The 25,048-nt window shown below is 41.7% G+C and overlaps 1 protein-coding gene across 3 annotated transcripts in view; it reads left to right on the top strand.

Annotated features, from left to right (window-relative positions):
* The window catches only part of NCKAP5 (NCK associated protein 5), a 374,621-nt gene that overhangs the window by 146,709 nt on the left and 202,864 nt on the right, over positions 1 to 25,048 (top strand). For 2 of the 3 annotated variants that reach the window (XM_065840878.2, XM_065840881.2), the window contains exon 2: positions 15,625 to 15,688. In XM_065840878.2, coding sequence (XP_065696950.1) covers positions 15,686 to 15,688 — 3 coding nt within the window. In that variant the 5' untranslated portion in view covers positions 15,625 to 15,685. The remainder of the gene's footprint in view (positions 1 to 15,624; positions 15,689 to 25,048) is intronic. The other variant, XM_071810787.1, reaches the window with a different exon arrangement.

Below are 25,048 nucleotides of genomic sequence, written 5' to 3' on the forward strand. Positions count from 1 at the left end.
AGTGGCTGTTACCGCATTTCCAGACAGCTCTTGTGTTCTAACTTCTTCAGAGGTTTTAAGTTGGATCTCACTCCCAGGTTTTTGCTCTTCTGGGATGGCAAGGGATGGTACGCGGATGTTACTAAATGGCTTTAACTGTAATTTTTTACTTCATGGTTGAACCAAGTTTGCTTAGGAGGACATCACCAAAACGTGAATTAGAATTGGTGAAAATCTGTTGGCTTCAATAGTGTAGAAATACTGGTGACAAAGCAGTGTGCTTTGGAGAGCTAGAGAAAGAAAATGTGGAGGAAATAAAATGTAAGCGTAGAGAGGATGGGTGCAGGAGGTACAGTTGAGTAGTTGAACGTGTGGCCCTGTCCTCCACTGTGGCCTTTGATGGTTGGTCAGTGAACTCCTTGAAAAATCCTCTGAGCAGATTTATAACCTAAAACCGAAAAACTCTAGCCAGTGTGTGATGGCAGCTGGAGGCCTCTACCAAAAAGGAGATCAATAAACTAAAAGTCTGAAGGTTCAGAGGGGCATTTTGCTTTGTGGCAGTGAGAGCATTTTTCTTCCCTTTCCTCTCTGGTAAATCCCTACCAGTCTGATTTTTTGGCTGGCCAGCAAGGCACTAGCAAAAGAGATTTTACAGGCCCGAGGCCTGGTGGGGGGGTGGATTTCTCACCGATAGCCTCACACTGTAGGATTAACTTTGATCAGACTGACTTGCTGAACATTTGCCTGGACCAAAGTTTAGTTAGTTCAGACAGGAGGAGTGCACCCCTCACGTATGCTGACTGAAATAATTTTGAATTTCACAAGTAGCTGTATAATAATTTAACGCGCAGGGACGTTGTGTTGATCCCAAGTGAGAACTCTGTAATCGGGGCCAGTGGAAGATCTGCTGATGCAAATCCTCACCTTCATGGGCAGAGCAAGACTTACTGTGTCTTCCTTATTTGTTCTCACTGACAATGTTTCATTAAGGGATGAATTTGTGGCTATTTTGTGCAGACTAAAATCCTAGTATTTCACTCCCATGTGGAATTAGGTGATAACAGCTTTCAGTGTCAACTGTGAAAACTTCTATGGAATGTGCAGTGATGAGCAGGTACTGATTTTATTGTAAGCAATAATATGCAATCTGAAAACTTCTGGGGTTTTTCTGCTTCACTAAAAAAATCTTTAACATATCTTCTAGATAACCTCCAAATGATAAACATAATTAATTAAGACAATATCTTGTTAAGAAAAATATGTCAACATGGAAGCATCTTAGTGTATCAAAAAAAGGTGCTTGTTCTTGGAGCATGATGAAAAAGGAGAACAATTCTCTTCTGCTTTGGGGACTTTCAGAAGGGAAAGCAAAACCAAACTTCTCTTAGATACTGATCCTCTGAGTTGGAAAAACTCTGAACACCTGTGTAGCAGCTTAGGCCATTCATAATATATATTCTGTATATAAAAGTACTTTCAGTTCTTTTTGCACTCTTGTAAAATGCTGTTCAGAGCCACTGTTACAATTTTGCTAATGAATCAAGGAGATCACTGCTGTTGACTTAGTCTAAAAAATTGCTAAGTATTGGTGGCGTATGTTAAAGTGGGTGCCTATATCAGCTTTACCCACATCCCGCGAGTTCAAAGTAAATATGCACCTTAGGTTTAAGCAGCAAAAATTCAAAATGCCCATCGATGTACTTTCTGTCAGCTGCTTTGGTCTTGTATAAACTGAAGGCATGGCCATGTAATGATGTAGGAGATTCACCTACAAAATTTATCACCAGTTTTATATATTGCTGTTTTTCTTCCTCCTCTATTAACACGGGTACTTAAAGTGTGGTTCTAGTTTTATGAGCTCTAATATCAAAGTAACTTAAAATCAAGATTAGGCTCACTTACTTAATTGACAAATGCTTTTTACTGGGTTTATTTGCTTGGCATGGCTTTTGGCTGGGGAATTAAATTTTGAAATAATCGATACCTGGATTTGCAACTGACTTTTTCCTGGTTCTGTAAATGAGGTAATACTTGTGGTGATGCTATGTGAGCACTGTGTGTGATTTTTATTTTGCTTCCTACTGAAGGTGATGTAACAGGCTGTGGTGATGCGTATAAGTCGTCATTTCAGAGCACAGTTCATTACCCAGATACAATGCTGGAATCTTTCCACTGTGAAAAGTGGTAAGGAGCTTTAATCAAACATCAGATTGGTTTCAAAACGCGCTATTTGTTGTGGAAACTGAAGAAATGCAGATTTACCGGAGTATCTAGTTGACGTTTGAACTGCTGAAAATCTTTGTACATTAGACAGTTAATATTTTAGGTATTTCTTAATATACATTTGATATTTAGAAATACCTCAGCGCTAACACATCATAATCCTTATTTACCCGTATCTTTAAAATTACTTGTTTTGTTTGCTGAAGTTGAACTTCCATTGAAGCTGATGCTATTTGAGCTTTGAGAAACTGGCCTTATTCACAAAACCAGATCTGGCTGATGTCTTTGGGGAAAAGCATTTAAAAGCCTCAAGGGTTGTTTTATCTGGGATTTCTTGAAGGTGTTTGCTTCTCTCTTTCATGTTTTAAACAGAAAGCTGGGTGTGGTGGTTTTTGGTTGTTTTTTTGTAAAGTGATGGCAGTACAGTTTTTCGTAATAAGATTTTCAGTCACATCATGAACAACTGGAAAAGTTTTAATTAACAGTTCTGTCCCAACTCTGAGCTATACTAGCTGAAAGGATAGCCAGTACCCGGGTTTCATCTGGTAATGTTTGTATATAACATTCAGAGAGCAGGTTTTAAAGATGTTGGACTAAAGCAAGCTCAGGTCACCATGTGCATGTTATTTTTTTTTATCAAGCTCAGTAGAACAACTTGAGTAACTCAGGTGGATCTTGTGCCCATTGCTATTCAGTCTTCTCTGTTTCATCCCTAGGCAACCACTGAGGTGGTGATTTGACTCTACGTGAATTCAAATGGCTTAATAAATACACACAGAAATGCTGTCATTGCTCCACTAATATGTCTGATGTGCTCTGGATTTCATTTTCAGTGTTAAGTGTTAGACTGGTGTGTTATATGGTAAAACTGTCATTGGTAACTCAGTTTCTGCATCTCTACTTGAACACGTTAGATGACGTTTTGAATATATTACCCTATGCTGTGACTGTTGTTTAAACCGACAACTATAATTTCTATATTAACGTTAACCCGTGTGTGCCAGTCGCTGTTGGGTTCAGTACAAATGTCGCTCTTTGAGTGGGTTCCTGCCCATTCCTGCCCATTCCTGCCCATTCCTGCCCATTCCTGCCCATTCCTGCCCATTCCTGCCCATTCCTGCCCATTCCTGCCCATTCCTGCCCATTCCTGCCCATTCCTGCCCATTCCTGCCCATTCCTGCCCATTCCTGCCCATTCCTGCCCATTCCTGCCCATTCCTGCCCATTCCTGCCCATTCCTGCCCATTCCTGCCCATTCCTGCCCATTCCTGCCCATTCCTGCCCATTCCTGCCCATTCCTGCCCATCTGAAAGCAAGTTTTTAATCTCCTCTTTAAGGTCTACTGAGACAATGAAGCTGAAGTTTGAGGTTCCAGTTAATCATCTGTCAAAACACATAATGAGTCAGAAGCCACTGCCTTTGACTTTATCTGGCCATCTTTTGTAGACAGAGTGATAGAAGAAACAATTATTAGCATGGAATTGATTTTATTGCTGTAAGGCTGCATGAATATGGATTTGTGTGTTGGGTTACTGAAGGATACTTCAAAGTAGTTTTCAACCCACTGTTTTTAGTTCTTTTTGACATAGTGAGACGTGGTTTAGAGCACATTATTTTCTGTAAGGCATACTGGAGCATGTTCACTTGCCTGGGGGGAGATGGAGGGAAGCCCAGCAGTTCATAACTTTTTCCAAGGAAATTTGTTGTGGTGTCACCTAAAAAATATTCCCTGTTATTAGCTTTCATACTTTTCTTTCCTCTTCACAAAACCAGTCGGTGAGTGAAGTTCAGAGAGATTTATAGAAGTGGCTGAATTACCTTCTCTCTCCAAAGCTGTGGAGTCAATAAACAGGACTGCATTCCTGAACCTAAAAACTAAGTGACAATTATTGTCTATCAATACATCAAAAATATACTGTATGTACACATTTGAGAAATGTTCTTAGAAAATAATTTCATGTGTCCCGAGAACCAACTGCTCATCATTAAATAAGACGTTGCTCTTCAAGTACAAATCGTTCATTTTTACATTTTTACCAAAAGTGGATGATTTTATAAAAGATGATCTTGGCAGAGCTTATCTGAAATGGCCTTTAACTGTGAAACATGCTTTTTACTTTCAGAATTAGGAAAAATGGATGAACCTTTGAAATTATTTTCATAATTGGTTTAATTTTTTTCCACTATTGCCATATAAGTTAAAACAATTTAATTGATGCACTAATGCTTTTGGTAGTAGAGGTCATGGATATGTACCTGTAAAATAGAATAGCTGATTTCACAGCAGTGTTGTATATATTGCATGTCTTTCAACATACATGCTCAATCTTGACCAGTTATTAAATTGCGTGCTGTAAACTACATTTCTATCATTTCAGTAACCTTTTTGCCCCTTCTACTGTTTGTTGCTCCAGAGCATGTTTAAAAAATAAAAAGTTACTTGTCCTGTAGGTATTCATATATGCTTTACATGTTTGTTTTCCCTTTTATAGAAAGCAAATCTCTCTTTCTCTCTCTCTCTATATATATTTATCTATCTGTCTCTCTGATAGGCTGGTTTGGCATATATTTTGACCCATTCTGATGGTTTCCTGATTACGTGTGTTATGCTCTGCAGTCTCGGTGCTCAGTGTCATGGCACAGGGGTTAATGCTCATGGAAACTGGTGCTGCTGTTTTTCTGCTGTGCCCGGAGGGTGTTCGTGGCATCTCACAGTTCAGTTTATTTGCTTTCCTGTAAAATGATGTGAGAAGAAATTCTCTCATCTCTCAGGTGAGTTGGTTGGGGAAGGATGGCTTGCAACACAAAATGCTACTCTGAGTTTCAGCTGCCTTTGGCCTTAACAAAACAAAACCAAAAACCCACGAGGTTACAGAGAATACCAGGAATGTGTTGTGATGGTCTGGGAAGAAAGGAGTGGCAAACAGGTAGAGGTCAACCATTAATGAATGAAAATCAGATATCTTCTTTGAACTGTAAGAGCAAAACTGGGAAGCTTTGTAGAGGACAAGGAGAAAATATTTCTAAACCTCCTCACAAACAAATGAGAGCCGAGTGTATCACTCCGGCAGAACAGAAGGAAAGCTAGTTATGAAAAGAGCAGTGGAAACTAAGTTTGCTTGAGCTTAGTGTCCAAACTGTTGTGCTTAGTGTCTGAAACAGACCCGCTTGTCTGTAGCCTTCATTGCTCTTGCAAATTCAGTGAGTTTCAAGAGCCCGTCATTTACTAACAGCATGTGGAATCAGCACTTGGCATGAATGTTACCCGTGGAATTTAGGAGCGATTAGGAGTGAGCAAAGGTCTTCTACTACTGGTTAAAGGTTTGCATGAATGGATAGACACTATAGGAACTAATAGCAGTCTGCTAGCATTGCTGTGAGTTTGTCTGAGTAATTTCGGTTATGAAAAAATGTTTCCATGATTTCCAGCTTTATGTGAAACAAAGGTTCTGACTTGATTTTCATAGAGGACAGCCATATAAACTTCAGCTACCACCCTCTCATGCAGCCGCAGGGGGTGAGACTGACGGAGTGAGAATTCTTTAGTGCTTTGATGCATTGGTTGGGAAAGTTACACTCCTGTTAAGCGCGATGCATTTTATGTTAATAAACAAAGATCATTAACTGAAGACTGAAGTGCTGCCAATACTGAATCTTTCATGAGTAATAAATTCTCATTAAAAATCCTTTAGGGAAATGCATATCCTTTCAAAAGAATTTTCACAGCACATCATCTCCATGTGAGAAATCTCCAGAGAAAAAGTACATGTGAGCAACCAGTGATTGGGGGATTTGTTGAGCTAACAAGCTCAACTTTCAAGTTCTCTGCAAAAAGAAAACCTTGTTTGCTTGTTTCTTCCTTTGTTTTTCTATTTTTTTTCAAGGTCTTCTTGAGACCAGGCTTAGTGGAAAAAGGAATTATCTTCTGCTAGAAATGGCAGAAGAGGTTCAGGATTCATCACTGTCTAGGTTGGAAAACAGAGGTTTCTTCATATATCAGGAGACAACTTCTATATTCCAGATATTTCCAAAATATTTCCAAAAACTAACAGCAGTAAACAGTGCAGTAAAATTAGTGTAAATGTGCATGCTATATGGATCAAACCACAGAGAATACCCCAACCAAAAACACAAGAACTGAGACTCTATCTAGTCTAGAGATGGCTGGACCCAGCTTAAGAATGAACAGCAGAGCCCCAGGGAAGACGTTACACACTCATAAGCCAAAAGACCCTGCGAGGAGCAGTTAAACAGAGGAAGGACAACCACAGTTCCCCTAATGGCCATGCAGTGCATAACCTGGAACAGAAGGCTGGTTTTAGATCTATAGAAGAGTAGAAGTGCCAAGTGATACACTGGAGAAATGCAAGATGTGAAAAGTACTCTTAGACATAGTGGTTTCTTACTAATCCTTGCTCTCTCTCTTCTTTCTTGAATGTACACTAAAAAGAAAAAATGAATCTTCTGATGGCTTTGTAGGGAGAGCGGCTATATTTACATTACTGCTGTGACTTTTAATTTCACCGAGTCACAGAAATCAAAATCTGACTCTTTCAAAAGTGGCATCTGCTGTAGCAGCGTCTTCCTTGTGTTGGTGACTGATGCATTGCCAGGCTCCTGTCAGCTCCAGATGTCATCGGATTCCGTACTTCCAGCAATAAGAGCAGGTGTATTTGGGGATCAGGACCAATAAAGCATCTTGTGGGCACGTGAAATGAGGAATGGCAGTTGTATGTGTTGGAAATAAGAGGGGACGAAAGATGGTGGCTTCAACTGTTGTTTTGTTCCCATGGACCCCCCCCCATCATGTGGCAATGACCCTACATCATCTCCATCACCCACTTTGAACCCAGCTGTGCTTATAGAGCTAAACTGGGAGATTTTCACCAGCTTGTCTGTCTTACCATCCTATTTAAGGAAATGGGGCTCGTGGAGCATATACTTGTACAGCAGGTGGGTTAGTAGTGCACAAAAAGGCAAAGGTAGTGGTGTAGAATTGCTTGGAGATCATACGAATGGTGCGGTGGCTCTGAGGAGGCTGTCAAAAAGAAGACAAACACTACTGGTTTGTTTTAATTAGAAAGTTCCAACTGTAGGCCTTGTGCTGTGAAAGAGTTCTCAGAAGGAAACTTGATACCACTGTAGAGCATTTTAGGGCTTTCATTAAACAGACCCTTTATGTGTAAAATATATCTTAAATAGCACCTGGCAAGAGGAGCAAGCAGTCCATTTGTGTAGTAAAGGATGGGGATCTGTGTGCAATAGCTGACTACATTGTAATTTAAAGTTTCCTTTTCTGAATTAATATTCCAAACTGACTTCTATTAGTGCTTTGCTGCTTTTTTTTTTTCCTGTTTGAACACTGAGGTTTCCATGATGATAAGTCTTTGGGAACTTGGCAGCTTGCCTAATCATATAAGTTCCCACTGTATACTTCTTGGATTGCAACTTATCAGCAGAAATAATACAGCATTAAATACAAATATTGCTGTTAATGTAACATTAAAATTGATACAGCAATCACTTATGTTCAGAAATTCCAAACTACAATAGTACTGAATTTGTCAAATTGCTCTCGCTAGGTATCTTATGGTGTGGATTGCAAAACAGAGGCAACAAGGTTTATGGTTGACGTACCACTTTTAATAATAAAGTTGTGAGTCAGATCCTGTGCTTATTGATTCATAGTAGTGTATTTTAGTAGTAGTAGTAAACCAATAGGCTTAAACAGAGAGCAATCTGCACAGAATTTGGTCCTGCTAAAAGCTTAACTAATGCTTTTTGATAAATGCAAGGTTTATGTAATGGTGGGAGTATTTCATTTGTAGTGTGAAAAACTGTACTTCAGATGTATTTCAGAGTTCGATACTGTAGTGCTGTTCACTTGGTGTTTCTTGACTCTTACATGTTGAAAGTTGAATACTCAATGTTGTATTCAAGTTGATATGAAGTTGGTATAACTCCCTTGCCTGCTGCAGTTTACTGTTTTGTCTTTGGACTGATTTTTAACAGAAATCAGTAAGTATCTCTCACTACTGACTGCACACTGTAGAAATTATTAGGAAAATGTTTTGGTTTTGGTTTTTTCCTGTCTATTTTACTGTTATCATAAAAAATACCAGCTTTTTTTTTCTGCCACTTGTTTTCTTCTTCTGCTTGGAATCTCATCCTAAAAGAAAGGCTTCAGGGGAATATATGAGAAAAAGAAGTTGCAACCAAATGCATGATCTCATGAGTAATGGTCGTAAGTGAGGTGTTCCTGGGGGTTTGTAAAATGATTGCTCGGTATAGTTCATAGTTGTCTTGATGATTTGGCATTGTGTCATACAGACATCAGTCTTCCATCCTACAACTGAATGTCTGCATCATGGAGACAGAATCACTTTTTTCACCTGTTTTTTCTTAATCTAGCAACTGCATTGATTGTGATGGTTGGTACTGTCTCCATGTCAAGGAAGTAAAAGAGAGGTTGGTGGCTCTATTCATTGTCATTCTAGTTGTTTAGCCGTTACTAATGCACGTTATTTAAAGGTTTAAAAAAACATTTCTCTTGCTGACTTTTCCACATTAGCAAGGTTAAAAACCATCTCAAAGCTTGAGAGAGGAAAAAACCCAACAACAAAAACTAAAACAAAACCCAGTGTGTTAAACTTTGGGTCTAGACCTCCCTATGTCTGATAGAATCATAGCGTAGTTTGGGTTGAAGGGCCCTTCCCAGCTCCCCCAGTGCCACCCCTGCCATGAGCAGGGACATCTTCACCAGCTGGGGTTGCTCAGAGCCCCGTCCAGCCTGGCCTGGGATGTCTCCAGGGATGGTTCATCCACCACCTCTCTGGCCAACCTGGGCCAGTGTTTCACCACCCTCAGCATAAAAATATACTGTTACCCTGAATATATACGGAATTTGAGAGGTGGACTGTGTTGTGGAGTCAGCACCAATAGTGGAAGGAAACACCCCAACATTAAAAAAATCCATGTATTTGAAATGTCTGAAATATCAGCAAATTGTTGAAGTGTGCAGTCTTGCACCAATAATTTTGCTGTTGAAAACAATAAATGTCAATGAAGCGATAAAGATTGTCAATGTGAGAGAAGATGCTTCTGTCGGAAACGTGTGGCCGTCCAGCCCCTGCCATTGCTTAGGATGGGAGAATGAAGTGCTGAGGTGCCCAGCTGCCCTGCCCCTGTTGGGAGAGTCATTTGTCGTGAAAACAATTCTGTGATTGTGTGTCGTGGACCTCTGATAGCCTTTCCTGTTGTAATTCCTCTGCCATGGCTCTGCCGCTCTTCCCCAGCCCAAGGCAACCTGTGTGTTCCTGGCGAGGGCTCTGACCCCCCTATGTTTCCCTCTCTTCCTGTCTGACCAGGTATGTGACTCAGCCCTGTGGTGCCTGTGATCTTCTTCCAGGCTATTTGTTTTGTATAATATTTGGTGTCTCGTCTGGATGCTTCTGGACAGTAAGCAGATGGTCGTCTTTAACTTCTGCTTCACATTTCATATGCATTAAAATTCCCTGAAAATCAGTGAGGAGCTTCTGGAGATTGCTGATCCCTATTTTAGATTATAGTTATAATTCTGTTTTGGTGTGGGTTGTGTGTGGTTTGTTGTTGTTGTTGTTTTTTTTATTCTCCTTACTCTGTGTCACCCGAAGAAAATATGGTTTAAATAAGTTACCGCCTGTTCTGCTTGTCTGGATTTGGCAGTATCATGTCTAGTAGAAGAGCAGTTTAATGTAAATTATGTTTTCTCTACGCTTATCTTTTATTACAGATTAGCAATAAATAGGAGCCTGTGCCTTGCTGGTGGCTCATCCTATCTATTCTGCTTCTGCTTGACAGCATTAGTACTTCCGTTATTGTAACTCCAGTTTCTGCAATTATTGTAAAAATAATCAAATAAAGCTCGTACTCTGCTCAGCTTTAAATTTGCAACGAATTTTTCTTTGCGAGATGACTCTTTTATTGCCAGATGTAGTTAAACCGTTGTGACTGTGAAAGGCTGGCTTCAGAATGTGCACGGCGCTGAGGTTTCTGCAGCACCAGGTGCCCCGGTGTCCGTGCCGCTCAGCGGAGGGACGGCTGCAGCAGCCTCACCGCTGCCATCGCAATAGGAGCTGAAAGAGGCGCATTAGTTCACTGCAGCCTTTCCACCCTGGGCTGTTCCCTTGTCACATCTCATAGACTCAACGGGGTCAAACCTGGTCAGAGATGGATGGGAAAAACCTCCCAGGAAAAGCTGGGGCTTCAGGAAGCCGGGCTTGTGGCTCTCGGCTCAGTCTAGCACCCTGCCCCTAGGTCAGCTGTTAGCACCGTGTGATGTTTAATCCATGTTTAATGGATTTTAGCAGTGTTTTTTCTGGTTTGTTTGAAAAACAATGCTGTGGTGACAAGTGATGATATGGAGAGGGGAAATTATAGAGAAATAATGTTGGTAGGTGATAAATAGGAAGTGGTTCTAAGGTGCAGTGCTTAGGGACACCTTGCAAATTCAGATTCTGAGTCTCAGTTGTTTTTATGTTTGCCATACCTCTGCACGAACGCAGCATTTAATCACCTTTTGAATCTTGCAGCTATAGCATGGAGTGGGAAACTCGGTTGGACTTCCTCTGCTCCAAAATAGCCTGCAGAAGGACTCGCTGGCACAGAGCTTGGCCGCTCTCCACACAATCACCAAACATAAAACAAATGCTATCAGTGTGTTTTCAAAGCTTGACTTTTTAAATGGGTCAAGTGGTTGTTTTCCAGCTTTACAAATAGTGAATGTTATAAAATGAAAGGCTAAGTTGGGCTTCATGTTATGATGCAGAACTGACTGCTTCTAAATAGAATCACTTTGGAGTGAGAGTTTCCAAGGGAGGATGAAACATGAAGAAAGCGCTTTCATGGGAAAAAAAGGCAAGTAGAGAAACAATTAAATTAGTTACTTGGGAGCCATCATACCTATTACGTTTTCTCTGCCTTCTTTCCCTGTGTAGGAAAATAATAATTTATTTAGGAAAAAGGGAATAGGAAAAGTTAAAAGTCTTCATGTGTCAGTGTTGAACATGCAGATGTGTCAGTGCAGGCTGGCAGGGCAGGGGCTGCAGGCTGGGAGCACGGCAGGAACGGACCATGTCAGCACTTGACAGCCCTTGTCTTCCCGGTGGGTCGTGGAGATTGAGGGTCACTGAAGCAACAACTTAGTTTGGGATGATGCTACTAGACGTTTTCCATTCTTTTTGACTTCTGATTGTGTTATTCACTAAAATGATAAAATTGTTTTTCTTCATGGAAACTGTAAAATCATCATCTACCACTGAAGATATGTCCTTATTCTGTATGTCTATTTTGTCAAATGGATATAGTTCAGTACCTTTTAAGGGAACCTTTATTTCATAACTTTATCCAGAAGGTAGTTTAAGTAATACTTTTTTGTGATAGATGGAGAAGCAAAGGGCCTGTATTTAAGAGCCTCTCAATCTGAAGTTTCAAAATACAAATGAAAATCTTAATTCAAAATTTGGGGAGCTGAAGTTCACTGCCAGAGTTTTGTTTTGTTGTATTGACGTAAAATAGCAATATAAAGAAGGAGAACTAAGCAAAAGGGAGCCTTTCACACATCCAGAGTAGCTTTTCTTGTGGTGTTTGATCTGAGCATCTGTTACCAGATCAGGAACAGTATCAGCATTTGCTCAAAACTATGTGATAGGCGGGGGCTTGTGGCTGTGTCGACTGACCCACCTGGATCCCTGTGCTTTGGGAGAAGTTCAAGCATCAGTTTTGTAGTGAAGCCCCAAGCCGTGTGTGTTACATGTCACCGTCATATGATAAAGGCTTTTTTTGTCTGAAAGCTGAATGAGTTGAACTGATGGGGAGAGTGAAGGAGAAGTTTTCGTTTAAGGAGAGTTCAGAATTTGCAGGATTATTTAGCGTGTTTATGTTTTTCTTGGACTAAATGTGCTTTCCTCAAACTGTTGTTTTTTAGAACAAGCTACAGCAATATCTACTAGTGATACTGAGACTTGAAATGTATCTTTCTTCCATCCACACAGTGGATGCTTGTGTGCTTGGTTCCATCTGGAAAGGATATAATTGAATCCTTGTTTGGCTCCTTTAATTATCTCTTCGCGAAGTCCTTGGCTGGGAATTTTGCCACTTACAATGCAAATATTCGAACTTAAGAGCATAAACTGTGCTTTCAAAAAGCATTTTTGTAAACCTTTTATCATGTGGTGTTTTTTTTCAAAAGCGAACATGAGAACTTCTCAATGAACATGTTTTAATTTTTCAAATCCTCAGAGAAGATTTTGTTTTCTTGCAGGTTGGCTGTAATTGCTAATTAACTTTGTTAATTAATCATGCTATAGGGATGAAACATGCTTGATTAAAAATGAATAAAACTGTATAGCAAAGTAATGTTACTGATTTTTCCTATTTAAAAGGAAATATTAAAAGAACAAGATTAACTTAGAAGCTGCATGTCAAATATTCTTTGCCTTTGAAACATCTCAGCGGCTAAAGCAGCTAAAAGCTTATTATTTTTGCAGCTCAGTGGTAGTAAAATGCTTATCCAATTGTTATACTGTGTTAAAAAATGAGGGCTGAGAATAGTCACTGAAGATGCTGTCTTAATCAAGACCGAGATGGAGGGTAGTAGTGAATGGGGTTTATTTGGTTGTGCTTAGACACATGAAAGTCCTTATTCTCGCTTGTCATGTATCTTACATGAAAACTTCCAACACTGCAAATTGGTGTTAAATGTCGTTGGCTCGTAACAGGATTCTGACCACATTTCTCACCCGTTGTGCTGGCACACAGTTGTACAGAGGTGGTGGCAATGGCTCGCTGCGGGTGATGGGCCAAGGGCATCACCGGTGAAAGCTCCTGGAGTGACCTGCAGAGTGACAGTGGCGCAGGGCACGGGAGGTGACAGCAGCGTGTGCGGAGCTCTGCCCGCCAGCGCACGGCTCCTTCGGCCGCGAATGCCGGCGGGAGGGAGAGGATGCTCTGGGACCTGTGTGAAGTGGGAGCGCAGAGTTTGGCTGCCTCAAAGTTGGCTTATTTTTAGACACTGCTGGAACAGATGGCTCCTCTGTATCCACTGTTGCAGGTTTTTTTCCTCGTACATGATGTTCAGGTTTCTTTTTAATTTTCTTCTATTGAGAAGTGGTGCTGTTCCTAATAGCTGCAATGTTGTAAACACAGTATGAGAATTCCAGTCTTTGCTCTCCCTCGCTGGGAAAATTGTCAAGGAAGCACTTTGTGAACCTCAGCCAGGATTCTTGCTCGGGGAAGAGGTCGGAGGAGCCCTCTTTGCGGGCAGAGCTCAGATGGAATGTACTCTGATAAAATTCCAGGATTCCAGAAATGGGGAACTGATACCATAGTGGAGGTAACATGGAGCGAGCAAAGTAGGAGTATTCCTCCTGTAGAAGGAATAACTAAATAAATATCTGCAGACCACTGGCAGGAAGTGTAGGAGGAGTGATTTGTAGGGGTTTTTGTTTGTTTATTCCCCCCCGCCCTGCATCTTTTATCATAAAATACCTTTAGGCATTTGCTTTGTAATTAGAAAGTCAAAACCCCCTCAAAGGGTATGCTTGCTTACTCACTGAAACATATTAGGGTGCCGAAGCGGTGCAAAAATGCAAGGGGCTATTTTCGGCAGATGAACTAAATCCTTAAAATAGGATTAAGCAATTTTGTAACTTGCCTGTGATGGTATCCAAGCAAGAAAGAGGGAGGGTGGTACACGTCTTTTAGAAGCTGTTTTTAGGATACTTACGTTAAGGCTATCAATGCTGTGCTAATGCCACTTGTGAACAGTCAGTAATTTTTCAGATGCACTAAAGAGGATCTTCATACCATGGTGGAGTAACACAAATGCAATTTCCGCTGGACTGTGGCTGTATCATCTTCAGGTTTCACCATTATTTAGGGGTTTTGGCGCATATATGTTTACAAATCACAATATTGGCAGTGCGTAGTGTCAGTCTGGTTGCTGTGCTTGCAGGGTGCCCGGCAGCCAGCGGTGTGGGGAGCAGTGTGGGGGTGCAGCGAGTGCCTGGGGTAGGTGACTGTGAGGGAGAGTTAAAATATGACAGAAACGGAGAGGGGGGACTGGTTTGGTGACCCAAGCATTTATTGAGCTACGACTGAGTGACAGGAGTGCTGTCTTTCCTGCAGTCGTTAGGTATGTGCAGATCTGCCTTCCTTGGCAGAAATGGTTCTTGAGAAATGACTCGTGGAAGGGCTTTGAAAGCCACTTTTATTGCAAGAACAGGAATAAAATATTGCAGAACATTTAGCTTTTCATGCTGGACAAGAGTGACCCAGTCAAAGACAGGAGCAGATACAGAGCCTTGGGAGGTCATGGGCTGCCACATAAGGGATATATTCTGATTTAAAAAATCATTTTACTCGAAGCTTTCGAAGCTGATCGTCTTTTGCAGATAATTTATTCATCTGCAAATTTAATGTTTCATTGTGTGCTGATAAATCCTTCATGTATTGATCGGCTCCTCTGACATTTCTGCAGGGCGCTTTTGTTGCAAAAATAGATATTCTTCTTTAAAAATAGCCTAGTTAAAAAAAGTTATTTGTTTTTCTTAAATATGTAAAAAATTATTGTAGGCTTTTTCAAGTCCCGCTTGTTCTGTAAAGTATTTTCTGCTTTGTTGAACTTTCAGAGCAAATTCCTCCCTTGCCGTACCCCTCCTGCAGTGATCAGTTCCTGCAGCATCGTCCACTGTCTCGATTTTGCAGTTCACATGTGTCATATGTGCTGTTTTCCCACTGTGAAAATCTTTCATTTTCTACCTTATATCAAAACCCTACTTTTATTCCTTTCTTACAACTTTTCACATGAAAGTGTCTTGTAATAGCCAAATCCTTAATTAAGCAAATGAATTGTTACTTCAGTTGAGCGAAACATTTGGGCAAGGATCTTGTATGAAAAAGAAGGCTGATTAAAAAAAAAATCTAATAATTCAATAGTTGCAAAATGCAGCACAATATGTTAAGGAATTGAACAGACTTTTAAAATTCCATTTTTATGCATACATTTATTGATGATCTAACAGCCTTCGAGCTTGTGTTAATATATTGCGGAACAAAGCCCATGTGCAAGGCCGTACGAAAATAAATAACACAATCTGATTTGCACGGTCTGTTTCCATATCGCCGGGGCGATGAGCTACTTTGTTGTTTGAACGGAGCAAATGATGCTTAGATCCAGTTGATTTATTGACAGTTCTGTCAGACTGCCACAAAATATAACAATAACGCAGACGCTAAATATTGCAGAGGACCATGGTGAGGAGAACGGGGCTGCTGAGGGGTTACCCCAGCGATGCACAGGAATGCCACCCCGATGGGGACACGCTGCGTTCTCTCCACCAGTCAAAAATGAGCTGCTATTCACACGCTTTTCTTCTTTCCGCAGGGAGAAGCTGTCTGTGGCTCGGCTGCAGCGAGAAGTTGCACAGAGTCGGAGTGAAGGAGCAATGGTAAGCTGCAACAACTTGCTGCTTTGCAATTCTCATCTTACTGCTTCAGGCCTTAGACGCCGTTTGCCTTGCAGAAGATGGTCACCAAAGCATTAAGGCTGTCTTGGACATCATGATGGGTTGCCAATGATGTATTAATAAATCTGAGGAAATCCAAGGCTCTATCTTGGCTTCTGTGTAAGATCTGCAGTAGAGGAAAGCCATTTCCTTTTCCCTGCTGATGGTCGTTACTGGAATTGGAAGCAAGGCAAGCACAGAAATCAGTTTTAGATCAAAATGCAGTAGGTTTACTTGCCTGTAAGCCCTCAGCAGAAAAATGGAAGAATGCAAGCATGGAAACTTAAAAAAAACCCCTTGATCTGATAATTTTGTAAATCATGTAATGTTCCTATATCTTCATTTTTCATGTAGCAATTTGTGAGATTAGGCTTGTGAGCCAAAGTTGAAGTGGCAGATTTTTGGTTAACCGCAAATCTCAATTTATAGAGTGCCTTATCTCTACAAAACAATTTCATTTAGGAGCCAACATGTGCTAAGTGTGCTTAATTACTTAATATCTAAGGAACTCTTCCCATCTGTTAAGGAGTTTGTTTGTCCCTGTCTTCAGATAAAATGTCTTAGGCTTCCATGGGATAAAGCAGACTGGTTCAAAAACCTTAAAACCCAAACCAGTCCCCTTGAATGTTCTCATGAAGCTGCTGCTGATTTGAGTTGTGTGATTGGCTATGAAATAATTGGTCCAAGTTTAACTTAGTGGGGAGAAGCTGTAGAGGATGTCTGGGGAGCAGGCGTTCCGCTAGCTCTATGATGCGGGGTCCTTAAAATCCCTCCTGTCTCCACTGAGGGCATTTTATAAATTATTATTGGTGGTTAATACTATGAAATGAGATCTGGAGAAACCTACGTGACAGGTAGGATAAGCCTGCCATGAATCCATAGCTCTCACAGCAGCTCCAGCAGAGCTGGGTGTGCCTTGCAGGGGGCTCTGCTGGGACAGGGGCTTCGGGGGGGTCTAAATGCCTTGCAGGGAAGGAGACAAGTAGGTTTTGCTCAGGGAGATATTGCTGATGTGCTCTGAGCCCCCATGAGGTGCCCAGCTTGGCCATCCCATCCCACTGCCCCCGTCATGGTCTGCGGTGTGGTTGGGGCGGCCACCAGGACACTTTGAGATGGGGTTTAAGCAGTCGGGAAGACTGGTCACTGAGTAATGTGTGTGTTTTAAGGCAGAAGTCCTGGAGGAACTGAGAAACAAACTTGTATCATATCAGGTCGTAATCCCAGAGTCTGTGACTGAGGTAAAGCTCCTGCTGCCTCCAGGAGGAATTTTGCCTGAGGAGGAATAGCAAAGATCAGGCGTTGGTTTTGCAATTCCATTCTAGTTCGCAGTGTAAACAGTTTTCAAAATCTGGGTAGTGCAGTTTACTCTATTTGAAATGTTTCCTTTAATTTTTTTAAACTAGCTTTCCTCTGGAGGCATAGAAATAATATATTGAGTGTAAAATATACTTAGTGAGATAACCCAAGACTCTATGAAATGAGCAATATTGATTAACCTCCTAGACCTGGTAATGCTGCTGGTATATGCACCCACCTGGTGGTCTCATCTCATGAGGGTCAGGCATTTCTTCTGCCTTGTACTATGAGCTTGTGGGATTAATCAGACAGCTCTGCTAACCAGAGGGTAATTTTGTATAATTTGTTGAGAGGCCGAGTGCTGTAACCCATTAGGAGCTGATAGGTAGCTCTCTGGGGGCACAATCTTCCCCCAAGGTAAATACTAGGTAGTTTTTCTCTTCTTCCCAGAGGGGTAATTTCCACAATTATCCTACAACTGTGGCTGAGGACAAGTGTGCCCGTAGAGACAGTTGCTTTGAAGCTGTTGATGTGTGGAAAATTCTTTGTGTCTCAGAGCTCAGAACCTGTGATTTTAATATGAAACACAGCAGTTATTAATTAACATTAATGAACTTGCTTGGCTGTGAGGGGTACCGGAGCAGTAAGGGTCCAGGAGATGGAGTATTTGAACGCAGGGGAGGCCAGAGATGAAGTGACTCGAGCTGGCTGCGTTCTCAGGACGTGCAGCAAGGAGCCTGTGACACAGAGCAGATTCGGGGCAAACACTGCAGAAAGATTCACAGCGAAATTTCGGTGAGGGATTCTGAGCGAGCAAGCCTTTGGCAAACAGCAGGGTTTCCTCTGGAGCAGCACTGGCTGCCAGCAGGGCCCGCAGGGTCCTGAATCCCATGTGCTGCTCTTCGGTGTGACTGACGGCCCCCCAGGATGGCTCGGGGCCCTGCGGGGCTGGTGGCCGGGGGCCGGTACCAGCTAGCCACAGGGTGCCCCAGGGCTTGGCTGTGCTCTCACCGGCTGTGACCCTGGATAAAAGGGGTGGCAGCCCCGCAGCTCCCCTGCCAGTGACAGGCCACAGCTTTATTTAATCACTAATTAGCTAATTGCCTTTGCTTACTCCTGTTGTGTTCTTTGTTTGTTGTGCTGCTTCTGATAGATTGGCAGGAAGATTTTCAGTGAACTAACTCCTTTGTTTGGGAAGAGCGCAGGTACAGCACCTGCCACCTCTAATGCCTTTCTCCGTCTTGTGGAGAGCATTTTTATCCTGATATGAAGCGGGGCAGAGAGCCGGAGGGGCTGTGCTGCCACCCTCCTGCTACCCCCCTGCCACCTCGTGTCCCGGAGCTCCACAAAACGTCACACAAGCCTCTTCTCGCAGGAGGGCACCTCATTCAACACTGCGCTACTGATTTTCAAAAATATGTTGTATTTAGGTTTTGCAGTCACAGATGGGTCATGAGAGTAAGAGGTGACCACATTATGTTGACCCACACCCGTTTTTAGTGTGAGCGGGGAGCGTGTGCCTGTCCCTGTGTGTGCTGGAGGGACACACGGTGCGGTGGGTGTGCCCCGACCTTCCTGCTTCCCCTTTGGCACCTTTCTGATCACAGCACGAGAAAGCTGTGGATACGTTCCCCTGATGCCTTCCTAGCACGAAGTGGGTGAAGAACATGCTATTTAGGATTTGTTTACCTGTAGTTGTCAGGTAGCCTTTGCATTAACCTGCAGCCAGCTCTTGCCTTTTTGCTTGTGGTCCTTGGAAGCAATGAGCAGGGAAGGCTCCCGGAGCTCGGGTTTGCCCAGCGTCACAGAAACCGCTGCAGCGATGTGGATGCGTACATCAAATCAATAACGAAAAATAGATACGGTGCGTGTGCTGTAGAAACTATTTAAGCTGTGGTATCTTTGCTCAAAAATGTGTTCATACATCTGTATAAATAACATATGGTGAGTGATGATGAACTGTGTTTTATGAGAGGTTTTTCTGAGGAGACTTCAGCGGAGGTTGAGGATCAGACAGTATGTACTGTGTATGATACCGGTGTGTCTGCCCCACAGCGCTCCCTGTAAGAAATGTATTTTTTAATATGTCCTAGAGTTACATTTTTCATGAATGATTTATTATTGGAAGTAGGTATTTATTGGATGGTACTAGAAAACATTAAATGAATACTTCATTGCAAGATAAATGTTTATGACCAGAAATATATGAATAACCTGTAATATGTTTTTTCCATGTGGTTATATGGAAAATCTGATACCTCATCTATAGGACTGAATATGTATTTATAAATGACTTGAATTAGGAGAACTGAATACACATAGGCTGGGAATACCTGACAGTTGCTCAGGTTTCTTTATTTCATGAACCACCATCAGTAAATATTGATTATTCGTTATCAAAATGCACAATTATGCTACTGCCAATCCATCTACTGAAAGTTTCAGCAGCACTGAGCCCAGATTGCCAGGTGGCTCTTCCTGTCGCTTATGGCCTTTAATTTCTCAATGTGTGTGTTGGGAATTTTCTTAGTCATATTTCTTTAGACTCATCAAGGATATTTGACATTTTTGTAAAGGCAAAGAAGGTGATCACTTCATGTGTGTGCGGTTTGTGCTACATTTGATGGAGAACTGTGCAGGTGTCTGTGGTGACAGAGTTTCCATTATTAAAATGAGCAGCTTTCAAAATACATCACAAATTTATTTCAAAATACAGTGATGACTGAAAACTGCTTTAGTCATCAGAGCTTGTTTTTTGTGTGTTTTTTTTTGGTTCTGTTTTGTGGGGGTTTTTGTTTTGTGTGGGTATTTTGGTGTTTTGTTTGTTTTTCCAACCTTGAGTCCATGACTTTGAACCTTTAGGACACAGAAAAAGACCAGGACCAGTGTTATTTTTTGTGAAATATTCTTAACCATGAATAGCGCCAGGTTCTGAAAAATACGAGAAAAATGTTGCCAGGGTTATATAGCAGAATTCTGGTAGCAGACTAAGTGTTGTGTTAGCAAAACCTAGGAACCTGAAACGGACCAAAGTTTACTAAATTATGTCATATTTGAATAAATTGATTAATTCAATAATTGCTCAGAAAAAATGTAGTTTTAAAAATGTATTTGATACCTTTATTTACATATACATTACACAGTTTTGTTAGTTGGTACTTCTGCATCCAAGTCCTTTAGTTCTGCTGCATTTTCCATTAGTTCAGTGGCCTGTAAGCTACACAAAAGAAATTGTACCACTCTGGCAATTTAGCTGTGAAGGTTAAAGTGGGATGATATTGCCTTTTATATCTACATGGATTTCACTTAGGGTGGGCCCGAGGCTCTGATTTACCGGGTGTCCTGCTGCGTCTTTAAGTGATGCAAAGTGATGACTGGGGGCGCTTCCCGGTACCCGTCTATTCCACACCTGCACCCCTTTGTTACAAACCCACCGTGTTAAGTGAATGTGAGGTCCCCACTGAATAGGTTTCCACCCTCTGGTAATCCTTCTGCATTAAATTGATTTATGAATGTATCAGATTCTTTGTTAGCATGTAAACCACTAATTAATTTAAAGCCCTCTGTGGAAAAATTAAAGCCCTGGTTAAGGCTTTCAACAGGCTCAGATGGTGCTAATAATGGAAAAACAAGTTATATTAATGAGTTTTGATGCAATCAGCACAATTCTTGCTTTACAAACAGTTTTTGCTATAAAACAGTAGAGACTGCAAGTTTTTAAATAAAGAGTGGAAGAAGTAAAAAGGAAAGGCAGGAAAAAAAATGGACCGTCAGTAAGATATGCCACTATTACAAGGAACAGAGTCACTTCTTGTTACAACTTTCTTAAGCGTAGTGTGTTTAGATATAGGTAATGGCCTCTTGCAAAGCCACAGGAAGTGCAAGCAGGTCTTTTTTCTAGATTGAAACCCAAGTTGTACTGTAATCAGCTCTGAAAAGATCTCTGCTGCTTCTCCTCATCGTGTGCTGCCGAACTGGAGTGTTCACATGGAGACGGGTGTGTTGAAGTGCAGAAAAGGTCTTGATTGAAATCATATTAAATTCAGTAGAAAGTCTGATCATATTCTCTGCTTTTCCAAACTCCGGCCTGGTTTGTATGTAATTTTAGTTGTTTGCTCTTTCACTCAAATACAGACTTTTAATGTGGCTGCTAGTTTTTGATGACAAGAAAGAGGACATGAGATCCCAGCTTGACGATGCTTTGTTGAGCTGAGTGAAATGAAGTTGAAAATAGAAAGTCAAATCTCCATCTCTTTTTGTAGGAAATGCAGAATTACAGTGGCAGCCCATGATTGTAGGAAATTGTGCTTTTTTTCTCACCTCTCCCAGGAGCTGCATTTACCTCTCCTGGCTCTCAGCACTGCCAGGATGCTTGGTCTTGGGCCACCAGCCTGGCTCTGTGGTCACCACAGCTGATGTTAATGCAGCCCCATCAATCAGCTGGCAGGGAGCCTCCTGAAAAGGAGCACGGGCAGCATGGTCAGAGGCCCAGCTCCTAACATCTGCACTATGTGCCTTGTTTTTGCAGAGGAGAGGGAATCCTGAGGTGGCTCGTGAGCTGGGCTCTTGCAGATGGCAGCACAATGTCCTGCCACTAGCGCGCAGGGACTTTGTCACCGCCGTGATGAATCTCTGCAATCGCCTCCAGCAGCTGGGCAGGCTGTTGCCGCAGGAACACCCAGGTCATTCAAAAATAGATGATATTTAGTAATAAATGAAGTGTTAAAGATGAGGTACAAAAGGCTAAATTGTCTTTTCCAACTTCTGGGTCTTTACGTCTATGAAAATGTCTATCTGTGCTTTAATTAGAAGGCAGCAGAGACAGAGAGGCAAAGTTGCTGTTTTAAAATGTCTATTTGAATATTAAATATCCTAAAGGGGAAAGAAGCAGTCTGACCGTGTGCAGTCTTGTCTGTGAAGCTGTGTATACCCAGATAGCCATGCTGTCTAGCTTGTTTTTCTTAGAAACTCCGTCATACAGCCCTCACGGAAACTCAGTGACATTAGTAGTAGTTAGCATCAAGTGTTTACTGAAATCCTTTACAAGCCTAGCGTAGTGCTCCTGGACCTCATTAATTGTTCATGTGTCATTAGCCCAAATATCCTCTTTCACAGCTTTGCAGTTTTATCATAAGTGGTTTTAACAGAAAAGATTTTAGTATTATTATTATTATTATTATCATTTCTTGTGTTCTGAGTATTTTTTGTTGCTTACTTCAGATCTGTAAATATGTAGACGTTTTCAGTGTATGTAGGCATTTTCAAGGTATTTTAAGCCTTTTATGAATCTAAGGAATCTTTATGACTTAAACTTGCTGAGATCTTTCAACAGTCATTTTGCATTGAAAAACAAAATAAACCCAGTTGCTCGCTCTTCCCAAAACAAAGTCCCTATCCAGAGCCTGATGGCTTTTGCTCAGAATCCTCTCCCTCTAAAGACCAGCATTGCTCTTTCCTGACTAATTAATTCCAGCGTCCAGTTTATTCATCAGATTACACAACAAATCATTACAAATCAAATTACTTTATGCCCCTGTTGCCTGCAGTGTCAGAGGTGGTGTGAGCAGCCGGGAAGGTGCTGAATGCTGCGGCCGGTGCCTCCCCAGCTGGGGTTTTGCACCAGGAGAGGGAGCTGCAGCCATTGGAATCGCCACGCACCTCCACAGCCCTGCTGGAAAACGGACAAGCTTTTTGGCTTCACTGGGACTTTTGTGGTGTTGGAAGGTATTAGCTGCAGTATTTTAACATAGACAGGGCTTTGAAGGGGCTCTTGGTACTTGCCGTCGCAAAGGCAGCCATACCCTGTCCTTGGGTTTGGTATTTTCTTGCTCTGCTCGCCGAGGATGATGTTGTAGGCAGTGGCACTGCAAGAGGGAGCATTGCTTATATCCAAAGGAGCAGAAAGAAGTTTTGTCCCTCAACTAGAACTCACTGAAGGGGTCCGTCTCTTCAACAAGTTTCTGCAAGTATTCAATTGGCATAAGGAGAAAGAGCCAAATAGAATTTTGTAAGAATCACTTGAACACATGAAAAATACACTAAAATGTATTTATATACGGTCTGAAAGTATAACAGAGGCAATCTGTAGAAAGTATGTCATATCAAGTAAATTGCCCTCAAGTAGAACTAGCCGTGTACACATTAAGGCAGGCAGGGGATGCTGCAGTGCAGCAGGGGCACACATGGTCCCGTAGCGTCTGCATGTGTGTGTAACATCACGGGGGCACTTGGCTGCAGCATGAAGCAAATCCCGCTTTACAACTAGAAACAGATGTATCCTGCCCTAGGCAATGCCTCACTGCCTAATAGGAGTGATGTGCCCATGCACTAATAACAGTGAATTGCAGCCATTTTCATATCAAAGGTTAAGCTCTGCGATCCTGAGCTCCTCCAGGCAGTGGTAGGAGTTGAGTGGAAGAAGCCACATGCTCACTGGATTAATATTTTTGCAAGGATGACCTGAATAGAGCTACAGATCTGCAGGCTGAAGAGGCAGAACAGTTATGCCCAGGTTTTATCTAATGCAAGAAACGGATCTGGACTAGGACAGAATTGGTCACAATGTCTGAGGCTCTGAAGAGGAAAGGTGAATGTATGCACTAGGCCAACAATTTGAATTTTATGCAAACTAGGAAGGTAAATTTATACAGATCAATAGTAGTAAAACTGCTGTGATATACTTGGTGTTGCAACTTTCTTTTTGAAGTAGCTGGGGAAATTAGCATATTACAAGTAAAAGAAATAAGTACTTTTTTATGGACAGTAGTTAAACTATTAGTGTAGCGTTCATAAGACTTACCAGCAACTGTGACTTCCGTCTAGAACGTTTGGCATGTTTTAGTTCTGGGAATGGAGGAAAAATCCATTAATTTATCTTAAGACTTAGCACATGTGTATTTTTTAAAAATAAACCTATCTTCTAGTATTTTCAGGTTTTGCTCTTAAATCTTGTAGACCCACTTGTAAGACCAAATAAAAACTCTCGTCTTACTGGCTTGAGTCGGTTGATTTACAATATCCATGGCAACAATTCCAGCCTTTTCCCGTTGTTTCCATCTTCGAATCAGCTCTTCCAGGGGTTCTATGTGGCGCATTAAATGTTGCACTTGGGGTGATTTGGGCTCATTACTGATTTCTCTGTAAAGTGTAGCTAGAGCAAGGCAGAGAGGGTGAGATGGTACAGAAATACCAGTTCCCCAAATTCACCTCAGTCTATTGAAGCCTATCAGTGTGGGTGAGCGTTTCCACTGCTGAACAGGGAGTACGGTCTTTAGTTTCTTCATTGCTGTTGTCATCTAAAGGTGAACTTAAACATCGCTCTTTTATTTTTTGTGATACGTGGCACCAGTCCCTGCGCAAACCTAGAGGTTTTTGTGTGGGTCCAGAAGGATGACCTTTTTCCCCAAATGGGAGAGAAAATTTCTGTATAAGGAAGGACAAAATTTATGTACCAAGAGTATTGCTCAGTTGTGCTGCTTCCATTAAATGCCCATTTATTTAAATGAGTCCAGTGCTCTTGGAGCTTGTACCATGAAGTTGGTGCTGACCCTTGGAACGAATCGGCTTGAGCACTGCTTTGGATTGCCTTGTGTTAAAGTAAAAACTCGTTACTGCAACAAGTCTTTGTTCAGCATTGAGCGCAATGATTCCTGAACCATAAGAACCAAGACAGCATGGTAAGGTTCTGTTGTCTTGTCCAGGTCCCTCTGGGCAGAGGCAAAACATATATGTGTGTATATCTATATATATATATATAGAAAGTCTGTTGGAGGTGAGTAAAAGAGAGACGGGAGAAAGTGGGAAAAACCATTGGCCCCTTGACAACCACTGAACACTTTGCAGGTGGACATGAAAACCATTCGCAGCTCATCCGAGCAAGCTGTAACCTTGGCAATATTCTTTGTGCTATTAGGCACCATTGGATTAGTTGGTTGGGGTTTTTTTGTTTTTGTTTTTTCTCTTGACAGAGCATAATCACCCCTCTCTGCAACTTCCATTCAAGATTTA

The sequence above is a fragment of the Patagioenas fasciata genome, chromosome 7 (genome assembly GCF_037038585.1).
Source record: "Patagioenas fasciata isolate bPatFas1 chromosome 7, bPatFas1.hap1, whole genome shotgun sequence".
Classification (NCBI taxonomy): Eukaryota; Metazoa; Chordata; class Aves; order Columbiformes; family Columbidae; genus Patagioenas; species Patagioenas fasciata.